A 22,053-nucleotide genomic window follows, 5' to 3' on the forward strand; every position below is an offset into this window, starting at 1 on the left:
TCTCATCGATTTTGTTTTTATTTTTCGGTAATTGGAGAACGGGTTTTATTGGACACACGACGTCGGCGGACGAAAGGTCAGGGCAATTAATTATGGTCTCGTTCGTGAGTAAATGGATTGGCGGACTCGCTGTGACAGGCCGCTGGGACATCCTTTTTTGCCCGTTGTGGTGTGAGGGTTTGGCCGGCGACCGGTGGCCAACCTGACCTATGGTAATTGCCCGATATTGAGTTGCCGCAGGTCGCAGGTTCGACCGTAATGAGCGCTGATATAATTGAAATCGTGAGACATATGGGTGGAATTGCTGCCAGATGACAACGTGAGATATTGTGAAACGTGGGAATTTGAGAAATTTCTGTTGATTTCCAGAGGAAATTACTACTGTTTTTAACGTCTTTGTTGTTTTTGATTCCTTGATAAATAAAAGTTTAGCAGATTACACGTCAGGATTACATGACAGTTCAACAAAGATAATTTAATTTAAAAAAAATAGATTATACAACATTCAGTTAGCTCTGTCTTCAGCAAAGTTACGTTTCCGTCCCCACCGTTGAAGTTATCAAAATCCTAATTAAACAGCGTAACACCTTTCCGCCTGGGATTGCGTGACTGGTGCATATCGCAAAAATAGTCACCCTCGTATACCTTCAGAGCTGCCAACCACCATAACGTGCTAATATCGCCAAGGTACTACATCGTCAACATACCCTAGACCAAGCCACCAGGCCACATGCAACGCTGCACGTAAAGAAGGAAACGCTCGCGGGAGATTTACCTGAACCGAACCGCTGAGGAGGTGGATTCTTCTATTTTTATTGCCGCTGTGTGTACTCTTATCACATTACGGCGGTGGCAGCAGCTAAGCTGCAAGAGGTGGTGAGCTAATCTAACGCGTAACACGTAACCACACTCTTTATTGGATTTTCCCTCTTCTGAAGTAGCTAGTCCTCTAATGTAACGTCCTAATGGCGGGCCGGTCGATTTGCCCAGAAGGAATGGGACGACGCCTAATCAGACGCTATCACACGTCGTTGAACTCGTCGTCGACAGCCGAGAGGAGGTGAGGTGATCAAATCCTTCTTGTGTAATGGAGATAAATAGGTCTATCGAGGCGAGTGGTGAGCTGTTGGATTACAGCTAATTTCGAACGGAAATAGATCAATTAGTTATGCTGTCATCGGCAGGCTCAAGCAAAGCTGCAGGCTAGCACGGCTTTATGCGTTACATGACCTGCGCGAGAGTTACTGCATTGAATAACGAAGCGTCCTAAAGCATCACTTTTTCTGACCTTTCAACCTATAATTTGCTAATCGGTTCAATTTACGCAGTTTGGCAACAATGTTAGAGTAAGTTTAAGTAAGTTTGAGCTAGAAGAGGACGAGATCTCTCCAGTTTTATAAATAAAAATAAAACTTCAATGTATAAAATATGTTTTAAACCAGGGCTGTGGAGTCGGAGTCGGAGTCGGAGCCGGTTTCGGAGCCGGTCGGGTCTTTTTGGGAAGCCTGGAGTCGGAGTCGGAGTCGGAGTCGTATAAACTCGAACAGCTGGTGTCGGAGTCGGAGCCAAAAATTTCTGATTACCCAGAGTTGGATTCGGAGTCGGAGTTATCTTAAATTCAACAAAAATTATGTTTATTTTTTATTTTGTAGTATTTGCTATAAAACAGATAGATTTACAAAACTTCTTATATTTTAATTTTTTTTTTCTAGTTGCATGCGCTGCGTTGCCATTTTTATTTTTTTAGCGATCAATGATAACCTGTTGATCAGCTCTTACCCAAGTATGTAGTATCATCATAACTCAAAAAAATAAAAACAATATTGGTTTTGTAGTCAGAAATATTTAATTGATTTTTGACTGCATCCTTTTGCCAATACTTATGTACCCTTTGACCAAATTTAATCTGAAAAAAGTACACACACAGTCATTTTATACCCCGACAGTGAATGTCTGTGTGGTTTTAAGTAAATCAATGATCCGGAAAAAAGTTACGAGGTACATCAAAAAATATAAATAATAATCACTATTTATGGAAATCGAAAACAAAAAAATCACTGACAGGATAACTCTTCCAACAAATATTCAACAATTATAACAATCTATTACTTGGAACTCAACATGCGCATTTTGTTTATAACTTTGTACAAAAAAATAAAACTGTCAGAGGATGTGGATCCTTAGGCAAACTATTTTGATATTGTTGCAAATTATCGTTGATAGGACAGGATTTCAAGATAAAAAAATATCTGTAACCTAGAAAATATCTAACCTGTGGATTTTTGTTTTTTATCCAATTTTTTTTTCATATATTTTCATGGAGGCGCACGACCATTCATAAAGCTTCGTTTAAGGTGAAGATGCAAGAAGTATCGCGCGCCTCTAATAAATCCATAATTCCGAGGTAAAATATTTTCTATGTCACGGATATTTGAAAAGGACCCCTAAGCGTTCTTACCACGAAGATTTGTTTGGATACATTGATTTGCACTAATAAACTTCTTCAGCCTTGGCGTGATGTCCATGTACGTCTTAAAAATTTCAATGGAGCTTTAAAAAATAGTTTCGTTTAAAATTGTTATTTAAAAATGCAATGAAAGTCACTGTGCTTCTTATAAATGTCAACTCAAAAGTGAGCAAATTGAATTTATATGTTAAATCAATTATTAAGGCCTGCTTTCTTTTAATGATCATTAAAAAAAATAACAATTTAATATTTAAGCTTTTAATAAATTTAATGAAAATTTGAGGTTAAGTAAATAAATCCAAATTTACTTACCAAACTGTTCTTCTGAAAATGCCTTCAAAACTGGCGTTTTTTTATTTCTGTTTCAATCAATGTGTTGCGACGAGAATAACGTTCCACTACAGGTTTAGCCGAGTGGGAACAAATCTTTCTTAAGGGCATTACCAACTATTGGAAATGTAGAAAGGAGAAGTAAAAAGTAGAGAAAAGAAGATCGATAGAAAGGCAAAAGAAACGACCAGAAATGACAAGTACGACAAAGATCCGGCCAAGCCGATGCCATTTGAGAATTAACGTAGAAGTTGGTTAAAAAGTAATTCGCATACTGTAAAATTCTAATCACCAACTAAACACGGTTGCCCAGATTTGCTCAAAGAAATTCAGTGACACTGACTCTACCTAATCTCAACACTAAAAAATTTTACAAACTCCTGCGGAATTTGCAACTCAACGATGGAGTTCAACTGCAAAAAGTGCAACGAACCGGTGCTGGCAAATCGTGCAGATTTTCTTACGTGTTTGCAGTGTTATTCACGCTACCATGCAGGCTGCTTGAGTAGGAACAATTCCACACCTAACCCGGAATGGATCTGCGAGGAATGTTCCGCCGTAATGTGTCAATATGGACCGCTGATGCTCACTGTTCTGGACCTACGGAAGCTGGAGGAAGAGATTGTTGTGGAAAAGAGGAATTTGCGGAAGAAGTTCGCTGTTCTACAAACTCAATTGGACACGATACAAGGGAAAACTAAAACTCTGGTGGACACTTTTTCTTCGACATCATCGGTCGGGGAAGCTAAGATGTTATGCGCAGCGCTGAGAGACGAGTTTAACAGTTTGTATGCTGTTCAGCAATCGCCAACAAAAGTACACACTGAGGATCATCTTCAAAAGATGTTTGCGCGTCAGGTCATCCCATCTGATTTGCCCAAGTTTAGTGGTAGACCCGAAGACTGGCCGATATTTATTAGCAGCTACAACAACTCCACGGAAGCCTGTGGTTTCAGCAACGTTGAAAATTTGATTCGGTTACAGCGTTGCCTCCAAGATCCAGCTCTCCAGTCTGTGAGTAGTAAGCTTCTGCTGCCGAAGTGTGTTCCTCAAGTGATCTCCACCTTGAAGTTACTGTTCGGTAGGCCAGATTTGTTGATATCAACTTTACTATCACAAATTCGCCGCATACAAGCCCCTGACAGTGAGGACCTCAACTCACTAATACATTTTGGGCTAGCAGTGCAAAACTTGGCAGATCATATTGTGGCTGCTGGACTTCACGACCATCTAAACAACCCATGTCTGCTGCAAGAGATGGTTTCTAAATTACCAACACATATGAAACTAAGATGGGCCACTCACAAACAACTTCTTGGTGTGGTGAACATCGCGAGCTTCAGTGCCTTCATGTACGAGATCGTCGTAGCAGCCAGCCAAGTTACCTCCACAATGGTCACCACTGTAACTCGTGAGATACCCCTTAGAACGCGAGGATGCTCATTGTTGTGAAAGTGACGCAGCAAGAGATCAAGTACCGGAGGTGGATTCGCGATTGAGCCGCCGAGAGAGGAATAATCGATGTCTAATCTGTGACGAAAACGGACATCGGTCTCAGTACTGTGCAGTGTTCAAAACAATGCCGGTCAGTGAACGCTGGGACAACGTAAACAGAGCGCAGCTGTGTCCTAGCTGCCTGAACAGACATCTGCCGTGGCCCTGCAAGACCGCTACAGCTTGTGGAATTGAGGGATGCGGTCTGAAACATCATCGACTACTGCATACAGCGCTGCAGAATCCACCTCCGACATCTGGAGCATGTTTCACGTCGTCGAAAACGGAGATTTCTACTGGTCTGAAATATGTTCCGGTACGATTGTACGGGAAATCCAAGACAGTGGACACGTATGCGTTTATCGACGAGGGATCAACAGCGACGATGGTGGAAAGCAGTCTAGCTGAAGAGTTACAGCTTGATGGTCCAGTTGAAGACTTCACTATGCAGTGGGTGGATGGGACGAAAGCTCAGAATACAATGCTTGAAAAGGGATCTATCACTGAATGTGATTGCTCGATATTCGATAGAACTTTCTGTCAGCGATCATTTCCCAAAACGATCGCTGACACACAAAGCCTATCATGACCGTCATTGCTTGGCGACGGTCGATTGATCGTAAACACGAAGACGAAACGAACGAAAAATGAGCACCACTCAAGCAGCCGCCCGAACGAGACAACGTGCTCTTTCTCTTTCTCTCGTTTTTGTCTCTCTCTCTTCCTAGTGTATGCTGCGTGGTGACAGAAACCATATGATTGCTATCATTGGAGAGATGATCGGAATCTCGGTAGAATGTCAAACGCTCTCTAGACGATTTTTCTCCTGGAGGGAAGTCAATGATTGTGTGAGTGACTTTGCGTAGCACTCATTCCTTTGTGTGTGAAACGAACGAAAGCCGAATGTAAAAATCAGGTTGTCGTGGTGAAGACGATTGGAGTGATCTGTCAGCTATCACAAACAAAGTCGAAATTTCGCAAGCCCTCGTTTCAATAATGTCTAAAACTTGTAAAACTAGAAACTTTTTTCCGGTTTTTTCCACTTAAAGAGTTTTTAAATAATCCTATTTATCAATGTTTTCGAAATAATAGTAAACTAACTTTTGAAATATTTAAAAATATGTGGAATCGGAGTCGAAGTCGGAGCCAACCATTTTTTGAAAGCTGGAGTCGGAGTCGGCTAGAGTTGGTGGGCCGGAGTTGGCGTCGGAGTCGGAGTCGGAGTCGCTTGAAATGTTCAGTCGGGTCTCCGCAGCCCTGTAAACTATATGTCAACCCCGTTTATTTTCCCAACAATTGCCCAATAAATAGTAAAAAGTGAACGATAACGTTGTACTCATACTGAGTCACCCCACAAACTTTACATCTATTGATTATTGCGAAATTTGTCGGATTCCATCACTGATTGGCTCAAATCTCAACCACCGTCAATGATTTCCACTGCACCCTGGGAAAGTGCGGCCTCGCCAGAGGAAATTACATAAACCGCGCAAAATAACCTAACCTAATCGGATCCATCTCGCAAACAACCAAATCTTTCCCGCACGAACGCGGGGTCGATCGAAGGTGCGCGCTTTAATTCACAATTATCCAGCCTAATTGGATTATTGCTTTTTCTCGCTGACTCCTCTCGCTTTGAACGAGGGGCAGGTTCCTCACACCTGCCGCCAGAGCAGAGGTCTGAACTCCACAATTAAATCGGATATTTTACGGCTCAGACTGGCTGCCTTCATCCGACAGATATCAATCAAAGCCGATTTGATTGATTTGATTGCGTGTAACGGGTGGCAAACGAGTGAGAGAAGAGCGAGAGAGTCATCTTTTGAAATGACCGTTTTTATTGTGGCCCCAAGCGTGTCAAAAAGTGACGGCTTTTCATGCACCTCCCTTCCCTCCCACATTATGCATTTCCTTGCGCATGGTCACCGCGCCGCGCCACGTGGTACATTTATGCCAATTTGTAATGAATTTGAGGCTAAACTTTTTGTTTTCCTCACAGCTTTTTCAAGATCACTTGTGAGGTTCACACGCCACCACATGCTAATTTCCCCCTGTATGGTCATGAATGTGCCTCTAGAGTAGCTGGCTGCGCAACGATTTGCTCATAAAAAGGTGGCAAAATGCTTTTTGTTGTTTCCGACAGCAGCCCTGAAGCATAAGCTAGCATTGATTGGTTGGCGCTGAGCATTAGTGGTGGAGAGAAAAACCATTTGCATGTTAAACTTACATTTTCAATGAACATGTAAGGTAAGTACTTATGAGGAAACTTTTTGTAAATTAAATCACTTGTTATATTTATTAGTTAACATACCAACGGCAATCCTTAAATGAACATAGCCAAAAACAAAACAAAAACTAACTTAATCCACCTATGTGGTTGATGCCTTCCTCACTTTTAACCAACAATGGGTGGTTTGAACACATATTTCAGCTTTTTTTTAGATCCAGAGAAATAAGTAAACAGATATAACTTAAGTGGTCATAACTCGAGACAGGGTTGCCAGATCTTCAATGTTGTGGACTCGTTGGAAAGGGTTTTCGATTACCTAACCAACGATGGATCGGGTGATGGATCCCGACATCGTTTGCATACATTTAATTGAGATCCGGCTTCAAAAAAGTACATAAATATTACTTAAGTGGTCATAACTTGAGACAGGGTTGCCAGATCTTCAATGTTGTGGACTCGTTGGAAAGGTCTCTTGATTACCTAACCAACGATGGGTCGGATGATGGATTCGGACATCGTTTGCATACATTTAAGTGAGATCCGGCTTCAAAAAAGTACATAAATATCACTTAAGTGGTCATAACTCGAGACAGGGTTACCAGATCTTCAATGTTGTGGACTCGTTGGAAAGGTCTCTTGATTACCTAATCAACGATGTGTCGGATGATGAAACCGGACATCGTTTGCATACATTTAATTGAGATCCGGCTTCAAAAAAGTACATAAATATTACTTAAGTGGTCATAACTTGAGACAGGGTTGCCAGATCTTCAATGTTGTGGACTCGTTGGAAAGGTCTCTTGATTACCTAACCAACGATGGGTCGGATGATGGATTAGGACATCGTTTGCATACATTTAATTGAGATCCGGCTTCAAAAAAGTACATAAATATCACTTAAGTGGTCATAACTCGAGACAGGGTTGCCAGATATTCAATGTTGTGGACTCGTTGGAAAGGTCTCTTGATTACCTAACCAACGATGGGTCGGATGATGGATCCGGACATCGTTTGCATACATTTAATTGAGATCCGGCTTCAAAAAAGTACATAAATATCACTTAAGTGGTCATAACTCGAGACAGGGTTGCCAGATCTTCAATGTTGTGGACTCGTTGGAAAGGTCTCTTGATTACCTAACCAACGATGGGTTGGATGATAGATCCGGACATCGTTTAAATGCATATAAATGAGATCCGGATACATGTGAAAACACATTTTTATACATAACTTTTGAACTAGTTATCGAAACTTCAAACAATTCAATAGCGATGTATGGGACCCTAAACCAAGTCGACTGCAACTGGTTTGGTCAAAATCGGTTCAGCCAGTGCTGAGAAAACTCAGTGAGAATTTTGGTCACATACATACATACACACACACATACACACATACATACACACACACATACACACACACAGTCATTTGTTCAGTTTTCGATTCTGAGTCGATATGTACACATGAAGGTGGGTCTTCGAGCTTTTAATAAAAAGTTCATTTTTAGAGCAGGATTATAGCCTTACTTCAGTGAGGAAGGCAAAACTAACTAAATCCACCTATGTGGTTGATGCCTTCCTTACTTTTTATCAACAATGGGTAGCATTGGACACAAATTTCAGCTATTTTTTTAGATCAAGAAAAATAAGTACACAGATATAACCTAAGTGGTCATAATTCGGAACAGGGTTGCCACATATTCAATGTTATGGACTCGTTGGAAAGGTCTCTTGATTACCTAACCAACGATGGGTTGGATGATGGATCCGGACATCGTTTAAATGCATAAAAGTGAGATCCGGATATATGTGAAAACACATTTTTATACATAACTTTTGAACTACTTATCAAAACTTCAAACAATTCAATAGCGATGTATGGGACCCTAAACCAAGTCGAATGCAACTGGTTTGATCAAAATCGGTTCAGCCAGTGCTGAGAAAACTCAGTGAGAATTTTGGTCACATACATACAAACACACACATACACACACACATACACACACACAGACATTTGTTCAGTTTTCAATTCTGAGTCGATATGTATACATGAAGGTGGGTCTTCGAGTTTTTATTCAAAAGTTGTTTTTCAGAGCAGGATTATAGCCTTACCTCAGTGAGGAAGGCAAAAAACAAACCATCCAAAGCCACGTTTACAGGTCTTTTGTGGTCTGTATTGCAAGTGTCTGCTCAAACCTAGCTCTTTTTACTCGACGGAACCTTCCACCTCGGAATTCGAATTGATGACCTTTCGATTGCGAGTCCAACCGCCGACCAACGACTCCACCAGGGCAGGCTTGGCTTGGTGTGTCGTTTGTACTTATACTAGGGGAAGACGACAAAGGCCGGGACCGACTTTTTACCTCCCCATCCAATGGAAGGCTGGAGCAGATGAAGATCGAACCCATGATCAATGATATATTTTGCAATTTGAACAAAATAACTTCTTTCTATTTTGGTGCTATGTAGCATTTTTGTACTGAGCAATTCTCTGCGAAATCGGTCTTTTTTCTTAAATTTTAATTTTTGTATTTTTTAATCCGACTGAAACTTTTTTGGTGCCTTCGGTATGCCCAAAGAAGCCATTTTGCATCATTAGTTTGTCCATATAATTTTCCATACAAATTTGTCAGCTGGCTAACAAAAATGATGTATGAAAATTCAAAAATCTGTATCTTTTGAAGGAATTTTTTGATCGATTTGGTGTCTTCGGCAAAGTTGTAGGTATGGATATTAGCTGTCTGACATATGGCGTCGCGGTGTCCATCAAGCTTTCATAGCATGCTAAGGAAAATTTGATGCTTTTTGAGGGAAAACCGTTGATTCCGGAGACATCGGATTGTTTGTCGATGCGCCAGGTCTAGGGACAACGAATCCATATGCTCTCTTTGGGAAAAGTGTTCTCCAGACCATTCCTCTTAGGCCTGACTATACCAGAAGTTGGCGCGTGATTTTCCCAGACCTGTAGGAGCGTTTGAACAAAAAGTTCCAATTTCCCATAGTAATTCCCATGTAAACTTTACCCCTGATGCGCGCAGCCAGTTTGCAACCAAATGAGCTGATATTTGGCATGAAAGTCCTTATGGGCATGCCCTACAAGGGGAACCATACTAAAACTTGATCCGAGAACTTTTTGAAAAACGTACCCACCCTAATGGGTATGGACTACACTGAAAAAAAAGATACACGGTAAAAAAATGGTGATTTTTTATTTAACTTTTTGTCACTAAAACTTGATTTGCAAAAAAACACTATTTTTATATTTTTTTTTATTTTTTGATATGTTTTAGAGGACATCAAATGACAATTTTTCCGAAATTTCCAGGTTATGCAAAAAATCTTTGAGCGAGTTATAAATTTTTGAATCAATACTGATTTTTTCAAAAAATCGAAAAATTGGTAGAAAAAAATTTTCAACTTCATTTTTCGATGTAAAATCAAATTTGCAATCAAAAAGTACTCCAGTGAATTTTGGATAAAGTGCACCAGTTCTCTATATTTTGCATTTTTGAACTTTGTTGATACGACCCTTAGTTGCTGAGATATTGCCATGCAAAGGTTTAAAACAGGAAAATTTATGTTTTCTAAGTCCCACCCAAACAACACACCATTTTCCAATGTTGATATCTCAGCAACTAATGGTCTGATTTTCAATGCTAAAATATGAAACAGTCGTGAAATTTTCCGATCTTTTCGAAAAAAATATTTTCAAAATTTTTAAACCAAGACTAACTTTTTAACAATTAATTTTGACTTTATCAAAAATTCACTAGAGTACTTTTTGATTGCCAATTTGATTTTACATCGAAAAATGAAGTTAAAATTTTTTTGCGGCCAGTTTTTCGATTTTTTTAAAAAATCAGTATTGATTCAAAAATTCATAACTCGCTCAAAGATTTTTTGCACAACCTGAAAATTTCGGTAAAATTGGCATTTGATGTCCTCTAAAACATATCAAAAAATAAAAATAGTGTTTTTTTGCAAATCAAGTTTTAATGACAAAAAAATAAATAAAAAATCACCAAATTTTTTTTACCGTGCATCATTTTTTTCAGTGTAGTCCATATCCATACCTACAACTTTGCCGAAGACACCAAATCGATCAAAAATTCCTTCAAAAGATACAGATTTTTGAATTTTCATACATCATTTTTGTATGGCCAGCTGCAAAATTTGTATGAAAAATTATATGGACAAACTAATGATGCAAAATGGCTTCTTTGGGCATACCGAAGGCGCCAAAAAAGTTTCAGACGGATTAAAAAATACAAAAAAAAAAAATCGAATGACCGAAATCTGAGAGAATTGCTCTACTCAGAAATATTTTTTTAAATATTTCTCATAAGATTATGTTTTTTTTTTTTTGAAAAATGTGTATAAGTATGCCAGGCCTTCAGGTAAACAATATTGATGTATTTATTAGGCGATGAGGAGAGTTAGAAAGTTCACTACATTCTTAGAGAATGAACAAAGAGGGTGCAGGGGATGGGGGGGGGGGGGGAGGGGGATGAAGATGTTGAAAATTACAAAAGAACGAATAAGAATAAGGTGGTATGGAGCCTTTTTTTTAGTAAAACGCACTTAAAAAACAAGGCACATGTGATTGGTTCACCTAAACAAGCCTCCATACAATTTTGACAGCTGTCCATACAAAAATGGTACTTTTAAAGTTTTCTGATCAATCTGGTGTTTTTGGCAATGTTGTAGGTATTGATGGAACTGTTCAGAAAAAAATTAGTTGTCATCATTTTTTTATGTAAATTTGAATTTGCAATCGAAAAGAATTCAACAGATTTTTTTATAAATTGCTTCGTTTTCAAGATATAGCCACTGAAAGTTTGATTTTAGTGAAATATTTGCGGTTTATCGATTTATAAAAAAAAACTCATGGTGACCATTTCTGCAAATATATTTTTTAAAGTTCAAATTTTCTAAGTCTAACCCAAACAACCCTCCAATTTCTTGTGTCGATGTCTCAGCAACAAATGGTCCGATTTTCAATGCTATAAAATAAAACATTCGTGAAATTTTGCGAATTTTTCGAAAACAATATTTTCAATATTTTTTTAATCAAAACTTGAAATGTAAATTTTGGGCGTTGCATTGAATGTCTATAGAAAATTTTCTGAACCTTTAAAAAAATCAGAAATGGTCACTTCGTCGCCGTCGTGCTAACTTGTCGTACGTGCATTTTGGGCCAAATTTAGTTAAGATCGCCATTTTGTGCAGCTCACAATGCCTCACCTTTTAACATTCACAGATCCCCAACATTCGATTTTAATCCTGAGATATTCAACGAAATCCGTAAAAACTCCGTGCATTTTTTTCACTCTGAAAATTGATGTAAGTGCGACAATTGGCTAAAGAGATTTCAGGTCAGAACGCGTTTGACGCACGTACAAGTTAGACTACTGTAAACAATTGTAATCATAACTCGGGACTCCAGCAACCAACTTCAAACAAACTTCGGGACAATGCACATAATGGTCAGCCAAACAAAACGTGTTTGTTGTTGTTTACATTGCGTGCTCTAGTTTTTGTTGCGTTTTTCTCGGAACGCCGAAATGGGGGGTGTGACAAGATAGCACGACGACGTCGACTTATTTTATAAATCGAAAAACATGAATGAAACATTAGTCTTGAAAATGAGGCTCTGAATCAAAAGAATAAAAATAGGACGAAAAAATGTTATGCATGTAATTTCAATTTTTCCAAAAATCACTATGTTTTTTCAAAAGTTTATATCCCGGCGATAAAATTTTTGACCATACTTTTCAATGGCTCAAAAGTTGTGAATAAAAAATCCTCAAGCTTTTTTCTGCGTGCTTATTTTTTTCTGAACAGTCCTCATCAATACCTTCAACTTTGCCGAAGATTTGAACATAAAATTTCTTCAAAAGTTACAGATTTTCGAATATTTACGTACCATTTTTGTATGAACCGCTGCCAAAATTTATGGAGACTTGTATGGGTGAACCATTGAAATAAAATGGCTTCTTTGGCCCCACAAAGTTTGAGCCAAATAAAAAAATACATAAGATTAAAATTGTTGAAATTGGCCGATTTCCTCAGAAAATTGCTCAGCAGTTAGAAGTTAAAAATCCATCCGAAACCCCATGGGGCTGCAACTTCTTCAAACCCATAAAAATCCATCAGGGCAGTTCGTCCACATCTTCATCATTATACAACACCCCGACAACTAATTCAACGACCTGAACGCGCTCTGATCTAGATCATGTCATCCGTCACTCCCAACAACACCACCAGCTTCTCACACTCACCCGCATCGCATTTCCTTTTCATTACCGTGGCGCGGTGGTCTTCATCATCATCATCAGCAGCCGCAGTTGAACTAAATTTCACACGTGACACTCTCTAGGCAGTGTTCATTTCTTTGAGTGACGGTTGAACTCCAGGAGTCCGAAATAGAGTCACGTGCTAGATAGTTCGGTGCACACGAAATATTTTTGTTTTTTTTTTTTGTACAGATTTTAAGGTTTTCTTTATCTTCATTACTTTTTGAATAAAAAATAAGGAAAATTATGCTACTAAATTTTAATTTTACTATCATTTTAGCTTCAACTTTTCATCAGTGTTGTTGTTCTCCTTTCGATTTCGTTTTTATTACCTTTACCTAATGTATTCCTGCCAGCGCATCTTGTGGCTCGCGAGCATCATCATTTCAATGATGCTAATCGTCATCACGATCATCATCGCGGTCGTTATCGTAAAAACGCCGACGCGCGCAAAAACGACCCAAAGCGCCGCCGCTCGCTCGCATATTATCTCATCGGGTTCGTCTCTTCCCATGCCGGAGAGTCGCGGCTGCCGGCGTTGAAGTCACTTTCGATATCAGTCTCGCGTTCGGTAGGTCAGTTCTCGATGGAGAGCGAAGCACGCGATCTTGAGCCCGAGAGAGAGGGCTGGCGATCGTGAGCTGTGAATCGAAGGGAAGAGAATTCGCGAATGCTAGGAATGAGAGAATCAAAATAAAAAGCAAACGAAAGCGAAACGTAGCGATGGTTCGCGAAAATGTGACTAAATTGTTAATGGTTGGGGATAATATTAATCACTTTTGTCAATTTTAAATAAAAAAAACAAATTTGGCAAGACATCGTTTAACAATGGATCAACTTCGATCCCCTTGGAACGAGCTGTCAAGATGGGTCGTGAAGTATTTTTTTTTTAAATTGAATTTAAAATCCATTTTAAATTCTTTGCGGTTATGGAAAGGGTCATTGTACTCAGAAAAATAAGCTTTATCGTAGTGAACAATAAAGAGCAATTCTCTCAGATTTCGGTAATTCGTTTTTTTGTATTTTTTAATCAGGTTAAAACTTTTTTGGTGGCTTCGGTATGCCCAAAGAAGCCATTTTGCATCATTAGTTTGTCCATATAATTTTCCAAACAAATTTGGCAGTTTGTCCGTACAAAAATGGTGAATGAAAATTCGTAAATCTGTATCTTTTGAAGACATTTTTTGATCGATTTGGTGTCTTGGTAAAAAAATTGTGATTTTTAAATTAACTTTTTCTCACTAAAACTTGACTTGGAAAAAAACACTATTTTTTATGTTTAAGGGGACATAAAATGCCAACTTTTCAGAAATTTCCAGGTTGTGCAAAAAATCTACGACCGAGTTATCGAAGTATTGGTCGCAAAATTTGTTCAACTTCATTTTTCGATGTAAAATCAAATTTGCAATCAAAAAGTACTCTAGTAAAATTTTGATAAAGTTCACCGTTTTTAAGTTAAAGCCATTTTTTAGGTAACTTTTTTGAAAATAGTCGCAGTTTTTCATTTTATTAAATTAGTGCACGTGTTTGCCCACCTTTGAACAAAATATTTTTGAAGAGCTGAGAAAATTCTCTATATTTTGCTTTTTAGTGACAAAAAGTTAAATTAAAAATCACCAATTTTTTTTACCATGTATAATTGTTTTTCAGTGTAGTCTTTATCCATACATACAACTTTGCCCAAGACACCAAATCGATCAAAAAATTCCTTTAAAAGATACAGATTTTTGGGCATACCGAAGGCACCAAAAAATTTTCAGCCGGATTAAAAAATACAAAAATTAAAATAAAAAAAAAGACCGATTTCGTAGAGGATTGCTCTATTATCAGCTCTTTAAGCCTAATTTTAGGACCCAATTGTTCTCATGAATTTGAGAACGACAAACAATTTACTTATGTTTATGGTACTAATCTAGAGTTCACGTTTATCATGATATCTAGATCACATAAACATCAAATTTACATTCTCTATTATTTCACGAACTGATCAACACCATCCTCCAACGCTCAACCAGCTGATCTTTTCGCGACCGCATCCCTTCATGGCCCACAACGCGCCGTTCTCAACGTCGTCCCACGATCACCGGGTCGCGACTCCGTCAACATCAACAACACGCGCGCCCAACTCACCAACTCCACGCAACTCTCTCGCAACTTCTTCGCGAACCATTCTTCACCGACCGATCGCGATCACCTGGGAGTTCCCATGGCTCTTGGCCGGCCGTTTCGCTTTCAGTTACCGTTTACCTGCGGTCGGATACGGTCGGGATCAGCGAAACTTCGAGTCGAGAGCTTCGGCGCGTCGTGCCACAACCAAGCTAGCCCGTACTGTGGTTGGCACATGCGCATGGTTGGTGCTAGTGGTGTCCCCTATAGCTTGTGCTGTCGGCTGTTGATCGTGTGTGGAGTTCTGTGCGCGCTGAATTGTGACACGCGATCGCAGACTGCCGAGTTTTTTTTTTCTTGATGTGTTGTTCTGTTTTAGTGTGTTGATGGTGTAATTTTCGGTGTGAAGACCTTTTGAAGACCCTTGCGCGCGATCGTGTTCGGTCGTGTTTTCACCGCGCTTGATTGATCGCTCAATTTCCACCTTGATTGATCTAATCGGGCTTGGAGGTGTTGTGTGCGAATCGTTGTTACCGACACACTTCCTTTCCTTGAACGACGGCTACTTTTTGTGTTTTTGTTTGTTGGTTTTTTGTGTGTATTATTTTCACTATTTCGTATCGTCTGGTTTTTTCTTTAGCAACATTACTGGCCTTGAAGTGAGTTCCGTTGAATATTCATGAGTTTGCAAAACCATCGCAAGCAACAACTGTAGCGAGTGTGTCCTCCTTAGAAGAGAGAGTGTTTGCAGATCAATACGCGCGTGACCTCCGACCATGGTGAACAAACAATACAACGTGCACAACCCAAAGTTGCACAAGTCCAAAGCGGGTGGATCTCCACCGCCCATCCGTAACTTCCCAGAGGTATCGAACCTCCCGAATCCCTCGACCGGATCCTCGTCCGGCTCGCTGGAGAACAACCTGAACCACGTTACGGAACGTCACCACCATCATCATCACCACCATCACAACCACAGCCAGAACCAACAGCTGCTCCAGAACAACCTGGACATGGTTGGGGCTGGTGATCGCAATCGCCGCCGCGGAACCGCCTCGCCGCCGTCCGACGAGGACTTTGGCGAGGACGGCGTGTACGGCCGAAACATCAGCTACTACAGCGAGACGGCGGCGGCACAGCTGGGTGGTGGTGGCGAAAGTGGCTCCAACGAGCGGCTCAGCGTCAAGGACCTGGCGGACATCAGTGACATTGGCCGGTTTCAGTACATTCTGCAGATGGATCGTGAAGTGGTGAGTTTTGAACGACTTTCCTTCCTTCTTCGTTTGGCGTGGTTTTTCGGTGGTTGATCGTTGAAAGCGAAAGAAGTGTGCGTTACGCGAGCCAAGGGTAGCGATGATCTTGTGGAACAAAGAGGAAGATTGTGATCGCGGCTTCTTGGTGCGTGTGTGCGCGTGGACGCAACCAAATCGAATCAATTAGAAGTGGAAAGCGCTTTGTTGTGGGATTTTTGTGAATGAGAGGCTTAATTGGGTGTGAATTTGGAAATGATTTGGGGTACGCGAAAAAAAAAGCTCAAGGGGAACGAAAGTGAATTAGCACAATTAGAGTCGGTGTGTGTACACCAAACTTGCGTAATGGTTCAATTGGAAGTGAATAAAGTTGTTCAAAGCACTCAAATGTTGGATTACTAGTAAACCTGTTTGTTAACTAACATTTAGACTAATAATGATTGGTTCATACAATTAGTTGTTTCTCAATTACCATGCATTTATTCATTGAAGTTTTTTTAAACAATGTGTTTCAGTTTGTTCTGAGAATATTAAATTTCAACGGCCCAAACAAATTTTTCCCCTCGGTCCCCCAAATGTTACCCTAAAAATCATGAGGCAAAAGATTGCTAAAATAGAAGTTTTCCTTAAAAACATTGTACAATCTAGTACCTTTTTACAAATTTTGTGTTTTACAACAAAGATCCCCCATCATTTAAGCGCGAGTCCACGAGCAAAGCATACCCATCTCGCATCGACCTCACCAATCTGCCTGAAATTTTTAGGGATTGTTTCTACAGTCATCCCACAGTCATTCCCATATTCGGAACACCCACAAATTCGGAACACTTTCATGGTAATTTGTCAATAGGATGCAAAATGCAACTTTTCTGTCGTCCCTGCTATTTTTAGGACCTTTATTTGGACATTCTCTTGCTATATCACCAATAAAAATAGTACTTTTTGAACAAAAAACTTCACTTTAAGCCTATTTTATCCAGAGCAGCAAAACACTGTCTCCAAATTGCCTGTTTCATAATCGTGGGATGTTATTGTGCCTCTCACAATTGTGGAACACCTGAATTTAACTGATATTTTCACAAAAAAAGTTATTAGACCATGTTTAAAATATCACTAAACTTGAGTTTTATTGGTTTCAGAGTGTGAAGTAATTTTTTTGTAAAAAAATATGTACTTCTGAAGAAAAAAAAGTTTGCTTACATCGTAAGAAGAAAGTGTTCCGATATTGTGGATATCAAGGGCCAATGTTTTTCTTTAAAAACTTTATATAAAACGTAAAAATGTACAACCGGTCTATACATTAATCGAAAGATCGCAAGAAAAGCTTTCACATGAAGGTAAAAGCAAATCATTATGTTCAATTATCGATTTTCTATGATTTGTTGAACATTGGCAGATCTGTAAACTGTTCCGAATATGAGGGATGACTGTACATATAAAACTAGCATGTGGCCAAAATATGAGCACTCTAGGTCATCGGAAAGTGGATTTGAAAGGGCTTAAAAACTACAACAAAATGCAGGGTAAAGCAATCCAATTGGTTATATCTAAAGGGAAGTTATTGGCATTTTAGTGAAAAAATAGCATAATTTTCAAACTCAAATAAAAAAGTGCTCTATCCAGATATCAACTCGCTTCGACCTGCAGCTTGTAGGGGACTTCTGGGACTATTATCTGAGACTGAGAACGCTTTGGGTAAGGCAGTTTAACATATTAAATAGGCACTTTTAAATACTTTTAGTGATATTTTTGGTTGTAAAGTTTTGCTCGGGGGACCCCTTAGATCCCATTTTCTGATGATAATGTTATCATATTCGTATTCCTGAGATAATTTCACAACAGAAACATGCATAATAGTAGTTTACGCAACAAGTTGCAAAAAGAGGATTTTTTCAGCACGAGTCGTACATTTATCCAACGAGGTTTACCGAGTTGTATAAATACGAAGAGTGCTGAAAAAATCAAGTTTTGCAACGAGTTCCATACAACATTTTTTGCAATTCCAAAAAACACACACTGAGTGAAATTTTATGTCAAATTTTCATGTATTTTTTCAATAAATCGTTTAAATCAAAAAAATGTTGAAAAGTGTTACTTTTCGAAACAAGTGCTGAAAAGTTCAACTTTTCAGCACCCATTTGCAGCACCCAAGTAGAGGGCCTCGTGGCGCGGTGGTTAGCGGCTTCGGCTGCCGATCCCTAAGATTCTATGGAGCGCGGGTTCGATTCCCGCCCTATCCTCCTGGCCTTCTATCGGATGGGAAAGTAAAACGTCGGTCCATTTGCGTAAAAGAAGTTTTGGGTGACTCACCACACATAACCTTCGGATGCCTAGAAATGAGCAGAAACTTGCAACAGAGCCCACAAAAGACCCGGACTCGAAAAATAAACTTATTAAATACGCCTCGTAGATCCACCTTCACGTATACATATCGACATAACCCAAGTAACATTTGTTTCCAGGAGTTCTACAAGAGCTCTTCAAGATAGCTACAGCATAGCAGTTTGGACCGCGGTGGGATAAAATTTTCTTCAAGTACTCTTCCAAACTCCTGAAGAAGTTTTGAAGAGAATTTTATCCTACCGCGGTCCAAACTGCTATGCTGTAGCTATCTTGAAGAGCTCTTGTAGACCTCCTGGAAAAAAATGTTACTTGGGAACCGACCCCCGGGTCTTTTGTGGTCTCTATTGCAAGTTTTTGCTCGAACCTAGGAGTCCGAAGGCTTGAATGGGGAGAGCACCCAAACCTCTTTTACTCCAAGGAACCTTCCACCCCAGTGTTTGAACTGACGACCTTTGGATTGTGAGTCCAACCGCCGCCAGCGATTCCACCGGAGTAGGCTTGGTTTGGTGTGTTGTTTGTACTTATGGCATGGAGACAACTCCTACACCTGGAATGACTTAACGGCCTAACAACCAAGGCCGGGACCGACATTTTACTTCCTAATCCGATGGAAGGTTGGAGCAGATGGGAATCGAACTCAGAATCATCCGCTTACAAAGCGGACAGCGTAACCATTCGGCCACGCACTGCCATACCATCGTGTTTAGTAAAGTACTTCAAAAGTTATGCTAAAAAAAAACGATTTTGACTAAAGTTCGCAAGTTTGTAAAAAGAGTTTTGTAAGAAAAGCCGTCATGCTATACATTTTTAAAAAGGTATTCGAAAGACCTATCCAATGAGTCCAAAACATTGAAGATCTGATAACCCTAACCAAAGTTATTAGCACTTAAGTCTTATTTATGCACTGGAGGTCGGATCTCAGATATTTTGATGAAAACGTTGTCCGGTACTATTATGCGACCTTTCTTTGGTTAGGTAATCAAAAGACCTTTTCAACGAGCACAAATTGGATTGGAGATCTGACTACCCTATCATAAGTTGTAAGTACATAAGTGCCCTGCAATATGAAGATCTGACTACCCAATCTAGTGGTATGAATAATGAGTCAAATTGATAAAACACTGAAAAACACCGCCCTTTTGTGTCTATTTTGGATAGCACCCTTTAAATTTGAGGAAGGCACCAACCACCTAAGGGCGGATTAAGTATCGTGTTTTAAGTGTCACCTGTAAATTTCAACTGATAATATCTCAGTATATATTAGTCCGATTCCAACGTTAACAAATAAGCTCTTGCTAAATTTTCTGAACTTTTCAATAAATACAATTTCAAAATTTTTGATCAAGCCAAGATCAAGTTTTACTTTTGTAAAGGTCTACAAAAAGATAATTTTCCTTATTTCATAGGACAGACCATTTTTTTTAAATATTTTGTTTTCGAAGAAAATTTCGCAAAAGATTCAATTTTAACATTAAATATCGGACGAATAGTTTCCGAGATATTCGAGATGGATTTTTTCATTGAATCATATCTTCTTAACCAGATTTTTCACCTTCACGCATTATGGATCCGAAAATGTCTATTTTAGTCTCCTAAAACATAAAAAATTGTTTTTCTGTGAACCTATTTAAAAAAAAGTTTAATTATTACCTACAAATTTGCCGAAGACAATTGTTTGCAAACAAATTGCTTTAAGTTATATGGTAGCTGATGCAGAAATACAATTTTAAAACTAATCAAAAATTTAAACCATCCACTTTAACGACCCCAGGTCTTTTGCGGTCTTTATTGCAAGTTTTTGCTCGAAATTTGAATTTGAAAATAAATAAAATTAAAAAAAACGAACATTTATTTATTTATTTGATTTATTTTTTCCATTATTTAAAATATGCAGAGATTCAGTAGCCGCATTTATTTAATAGGAACAAATTTGTGCAATGATAACAGTGATAGGAGAATAAAACCAACACTCTATTAAGGTATGTTCTTTATTACGTGCAAATAAGTACATTTTCATCGAATCAACGAATATTCCTTGGATTCATTTTGATTTGAATACAATGATGTAATGTAATGTACCTTATACAAGGCATCGACATTTAAAACATAATTCTCTCATCATTTACAAATCGAACCATTTAGCAATGCAAAATTATTTGACCGCAGAAAAAAAAACACTTCCTATTTCCTAAACCGTACAACAAAACCTTTTGTAAGCCCCATTGAGCAGCTAAATGTAGTTCAGTCGTACAGACCAAACCTGCCGCTGGCATTCTTTTTCCTCCCCGCACCCGCAGCACCATATATGGCACCACTAAATTAAGCGAAATGTTAGACTAGTGTTTTCCCCTTTCTCCAAACACCTTCACTCCAACTCCCCTCCCCCCTTGCAATTTGACAGGCTACAAAAGAGATGAAATAGTCGCTGCCGGGCTCACCTGTCTGGCTAAGCTCGAGAGCCTTAAGTGCCCAGTGAGCTTCAGCCGATTGTGATCTCAGGCTCAAACTGGCTCGGGAAGGCTAGTCACGACGAAGAAGCGCGCGAGACGCGAACATTGTTTGACCTTTTCGTCACAGCTTCGTGATGAGCTGCTCGATGCTGGTGCATCTCGGGTGCATTTCTATGATCAGCAGCCTTTGCCTCCAGGCGAATGTCCTCCGACCACCCGCCGCTGCCCGGCAATATGTCTCATGATCTCAAGCTTGCACGTCGACTAAATCAGGAATGCTGGATTGTAGGATGGTGGAGGTCGAATTGGTTGTTAGAAGTTGAAGGTGGATTAGATTTGTTTGATTTGAAACAAAAAATGAGTCGATTCTGAGTGGATTACTCCAATATGTTTATTTTGGGAAAAGTATTGCACACTTGGCACCAAATTCTCCACCATTGCAAATAATATCTGCACACCAAATATTTACACACTTGAAATCCTACCCCTTCTCCCCCTCGCTCGCCTAGAGTGGTGCGTGTCTCGACTGAGCTTTGTTGCTTTCGACCACTTTAGATCAGTTTCAAACTAGGGTTTGTGTCTTGAAAAGTTTTTTTTATGCTTTAGCTAGTTTGAGGTGTGCTTTTGTTGGAGAGCTTTCCATAAATTGCACGATTGTCTAAAAATCTCTGAAATCCGCAATATTGTTTCAAATAAATTTAATCGTTTTTAAACAAAGTATTTGGAAACATTATAGTATAGCTTGCAAAGATTCGTCAAACATTATAATACAGTCCAATCTACAAACTTTGATGTTCCCTGACTCGATATCCCTCCTTTTTCCGATATACAGCCTATTAAAAAAGCTGATTCGATAATCTCTCTATCTATTCAACTGGGTATTCATGGGCTCAGCCCAGAAACAATGTGATTTGGTTTGATTGTAACTATAGTCTAGAACTATTGTAGAAATTAAATGTTCTGTTCTGTAATGAGTCATTCTCCACCAAATCACAGTGCAGTTGCCTCAACCCCTCTTCGATTTGCATGAAACCTTGTCCTTGTGTTTCCAATCATTTGCAGCCTGAAATGGTGACGATTTGGAAATTCGG

At 39.3% G+C, this 22,053-nt stretch overlaps 1 protein-coding gene across 4 annotated transcripts in view; it reads left to right on the forward strand.

Moving 5' to 3' along the window:
• The first annotated feature begins 15,018 nt into the window (after positions 1–15,018).
• LOC120414895 (uncharacterized) overlaps positions 15,019–22,053 on the forward strand; it is a 134,260-nt gene continuing 127,225 nt past the window's right edge. For 3 of the 4 annotated variants that reach the window (XM_039576218.1, XM_039576220.1, XM_039576221.1), the window contains exons 1-2: positions 15,019–15,163; positions 15,560–16,169. In XM_039576218.1, coding sequence (XP_039432152.1) covers positions 15,696–16,169 — 474 coding nt within the window. In that variant the 5' untranslated portion in view covers positions 15,019–15,163; positions 15,560–15,695. Of the gene's footprint in view, positions 15,164–15,204; positions 15,503–15,559; positions 16,170–22,053 lie in introns of those variants that run through there. The other variant, XM_039576219.2, reaches the window with a different exon arrangement.

This window comes from Culex pipiens, chromosome 2 (genome assembly GCF_016801865.2).
Source record: "Culex pipiens pallens isolate TS chromosome 2, TS_CPP_V2, whole genome shotgun sequence".
Lineage (NCBI taxonomy): Eukaryota > Metazoa > Arthropoda > Insecta > Diptera > Culicidae > Culex > Culex pipiens.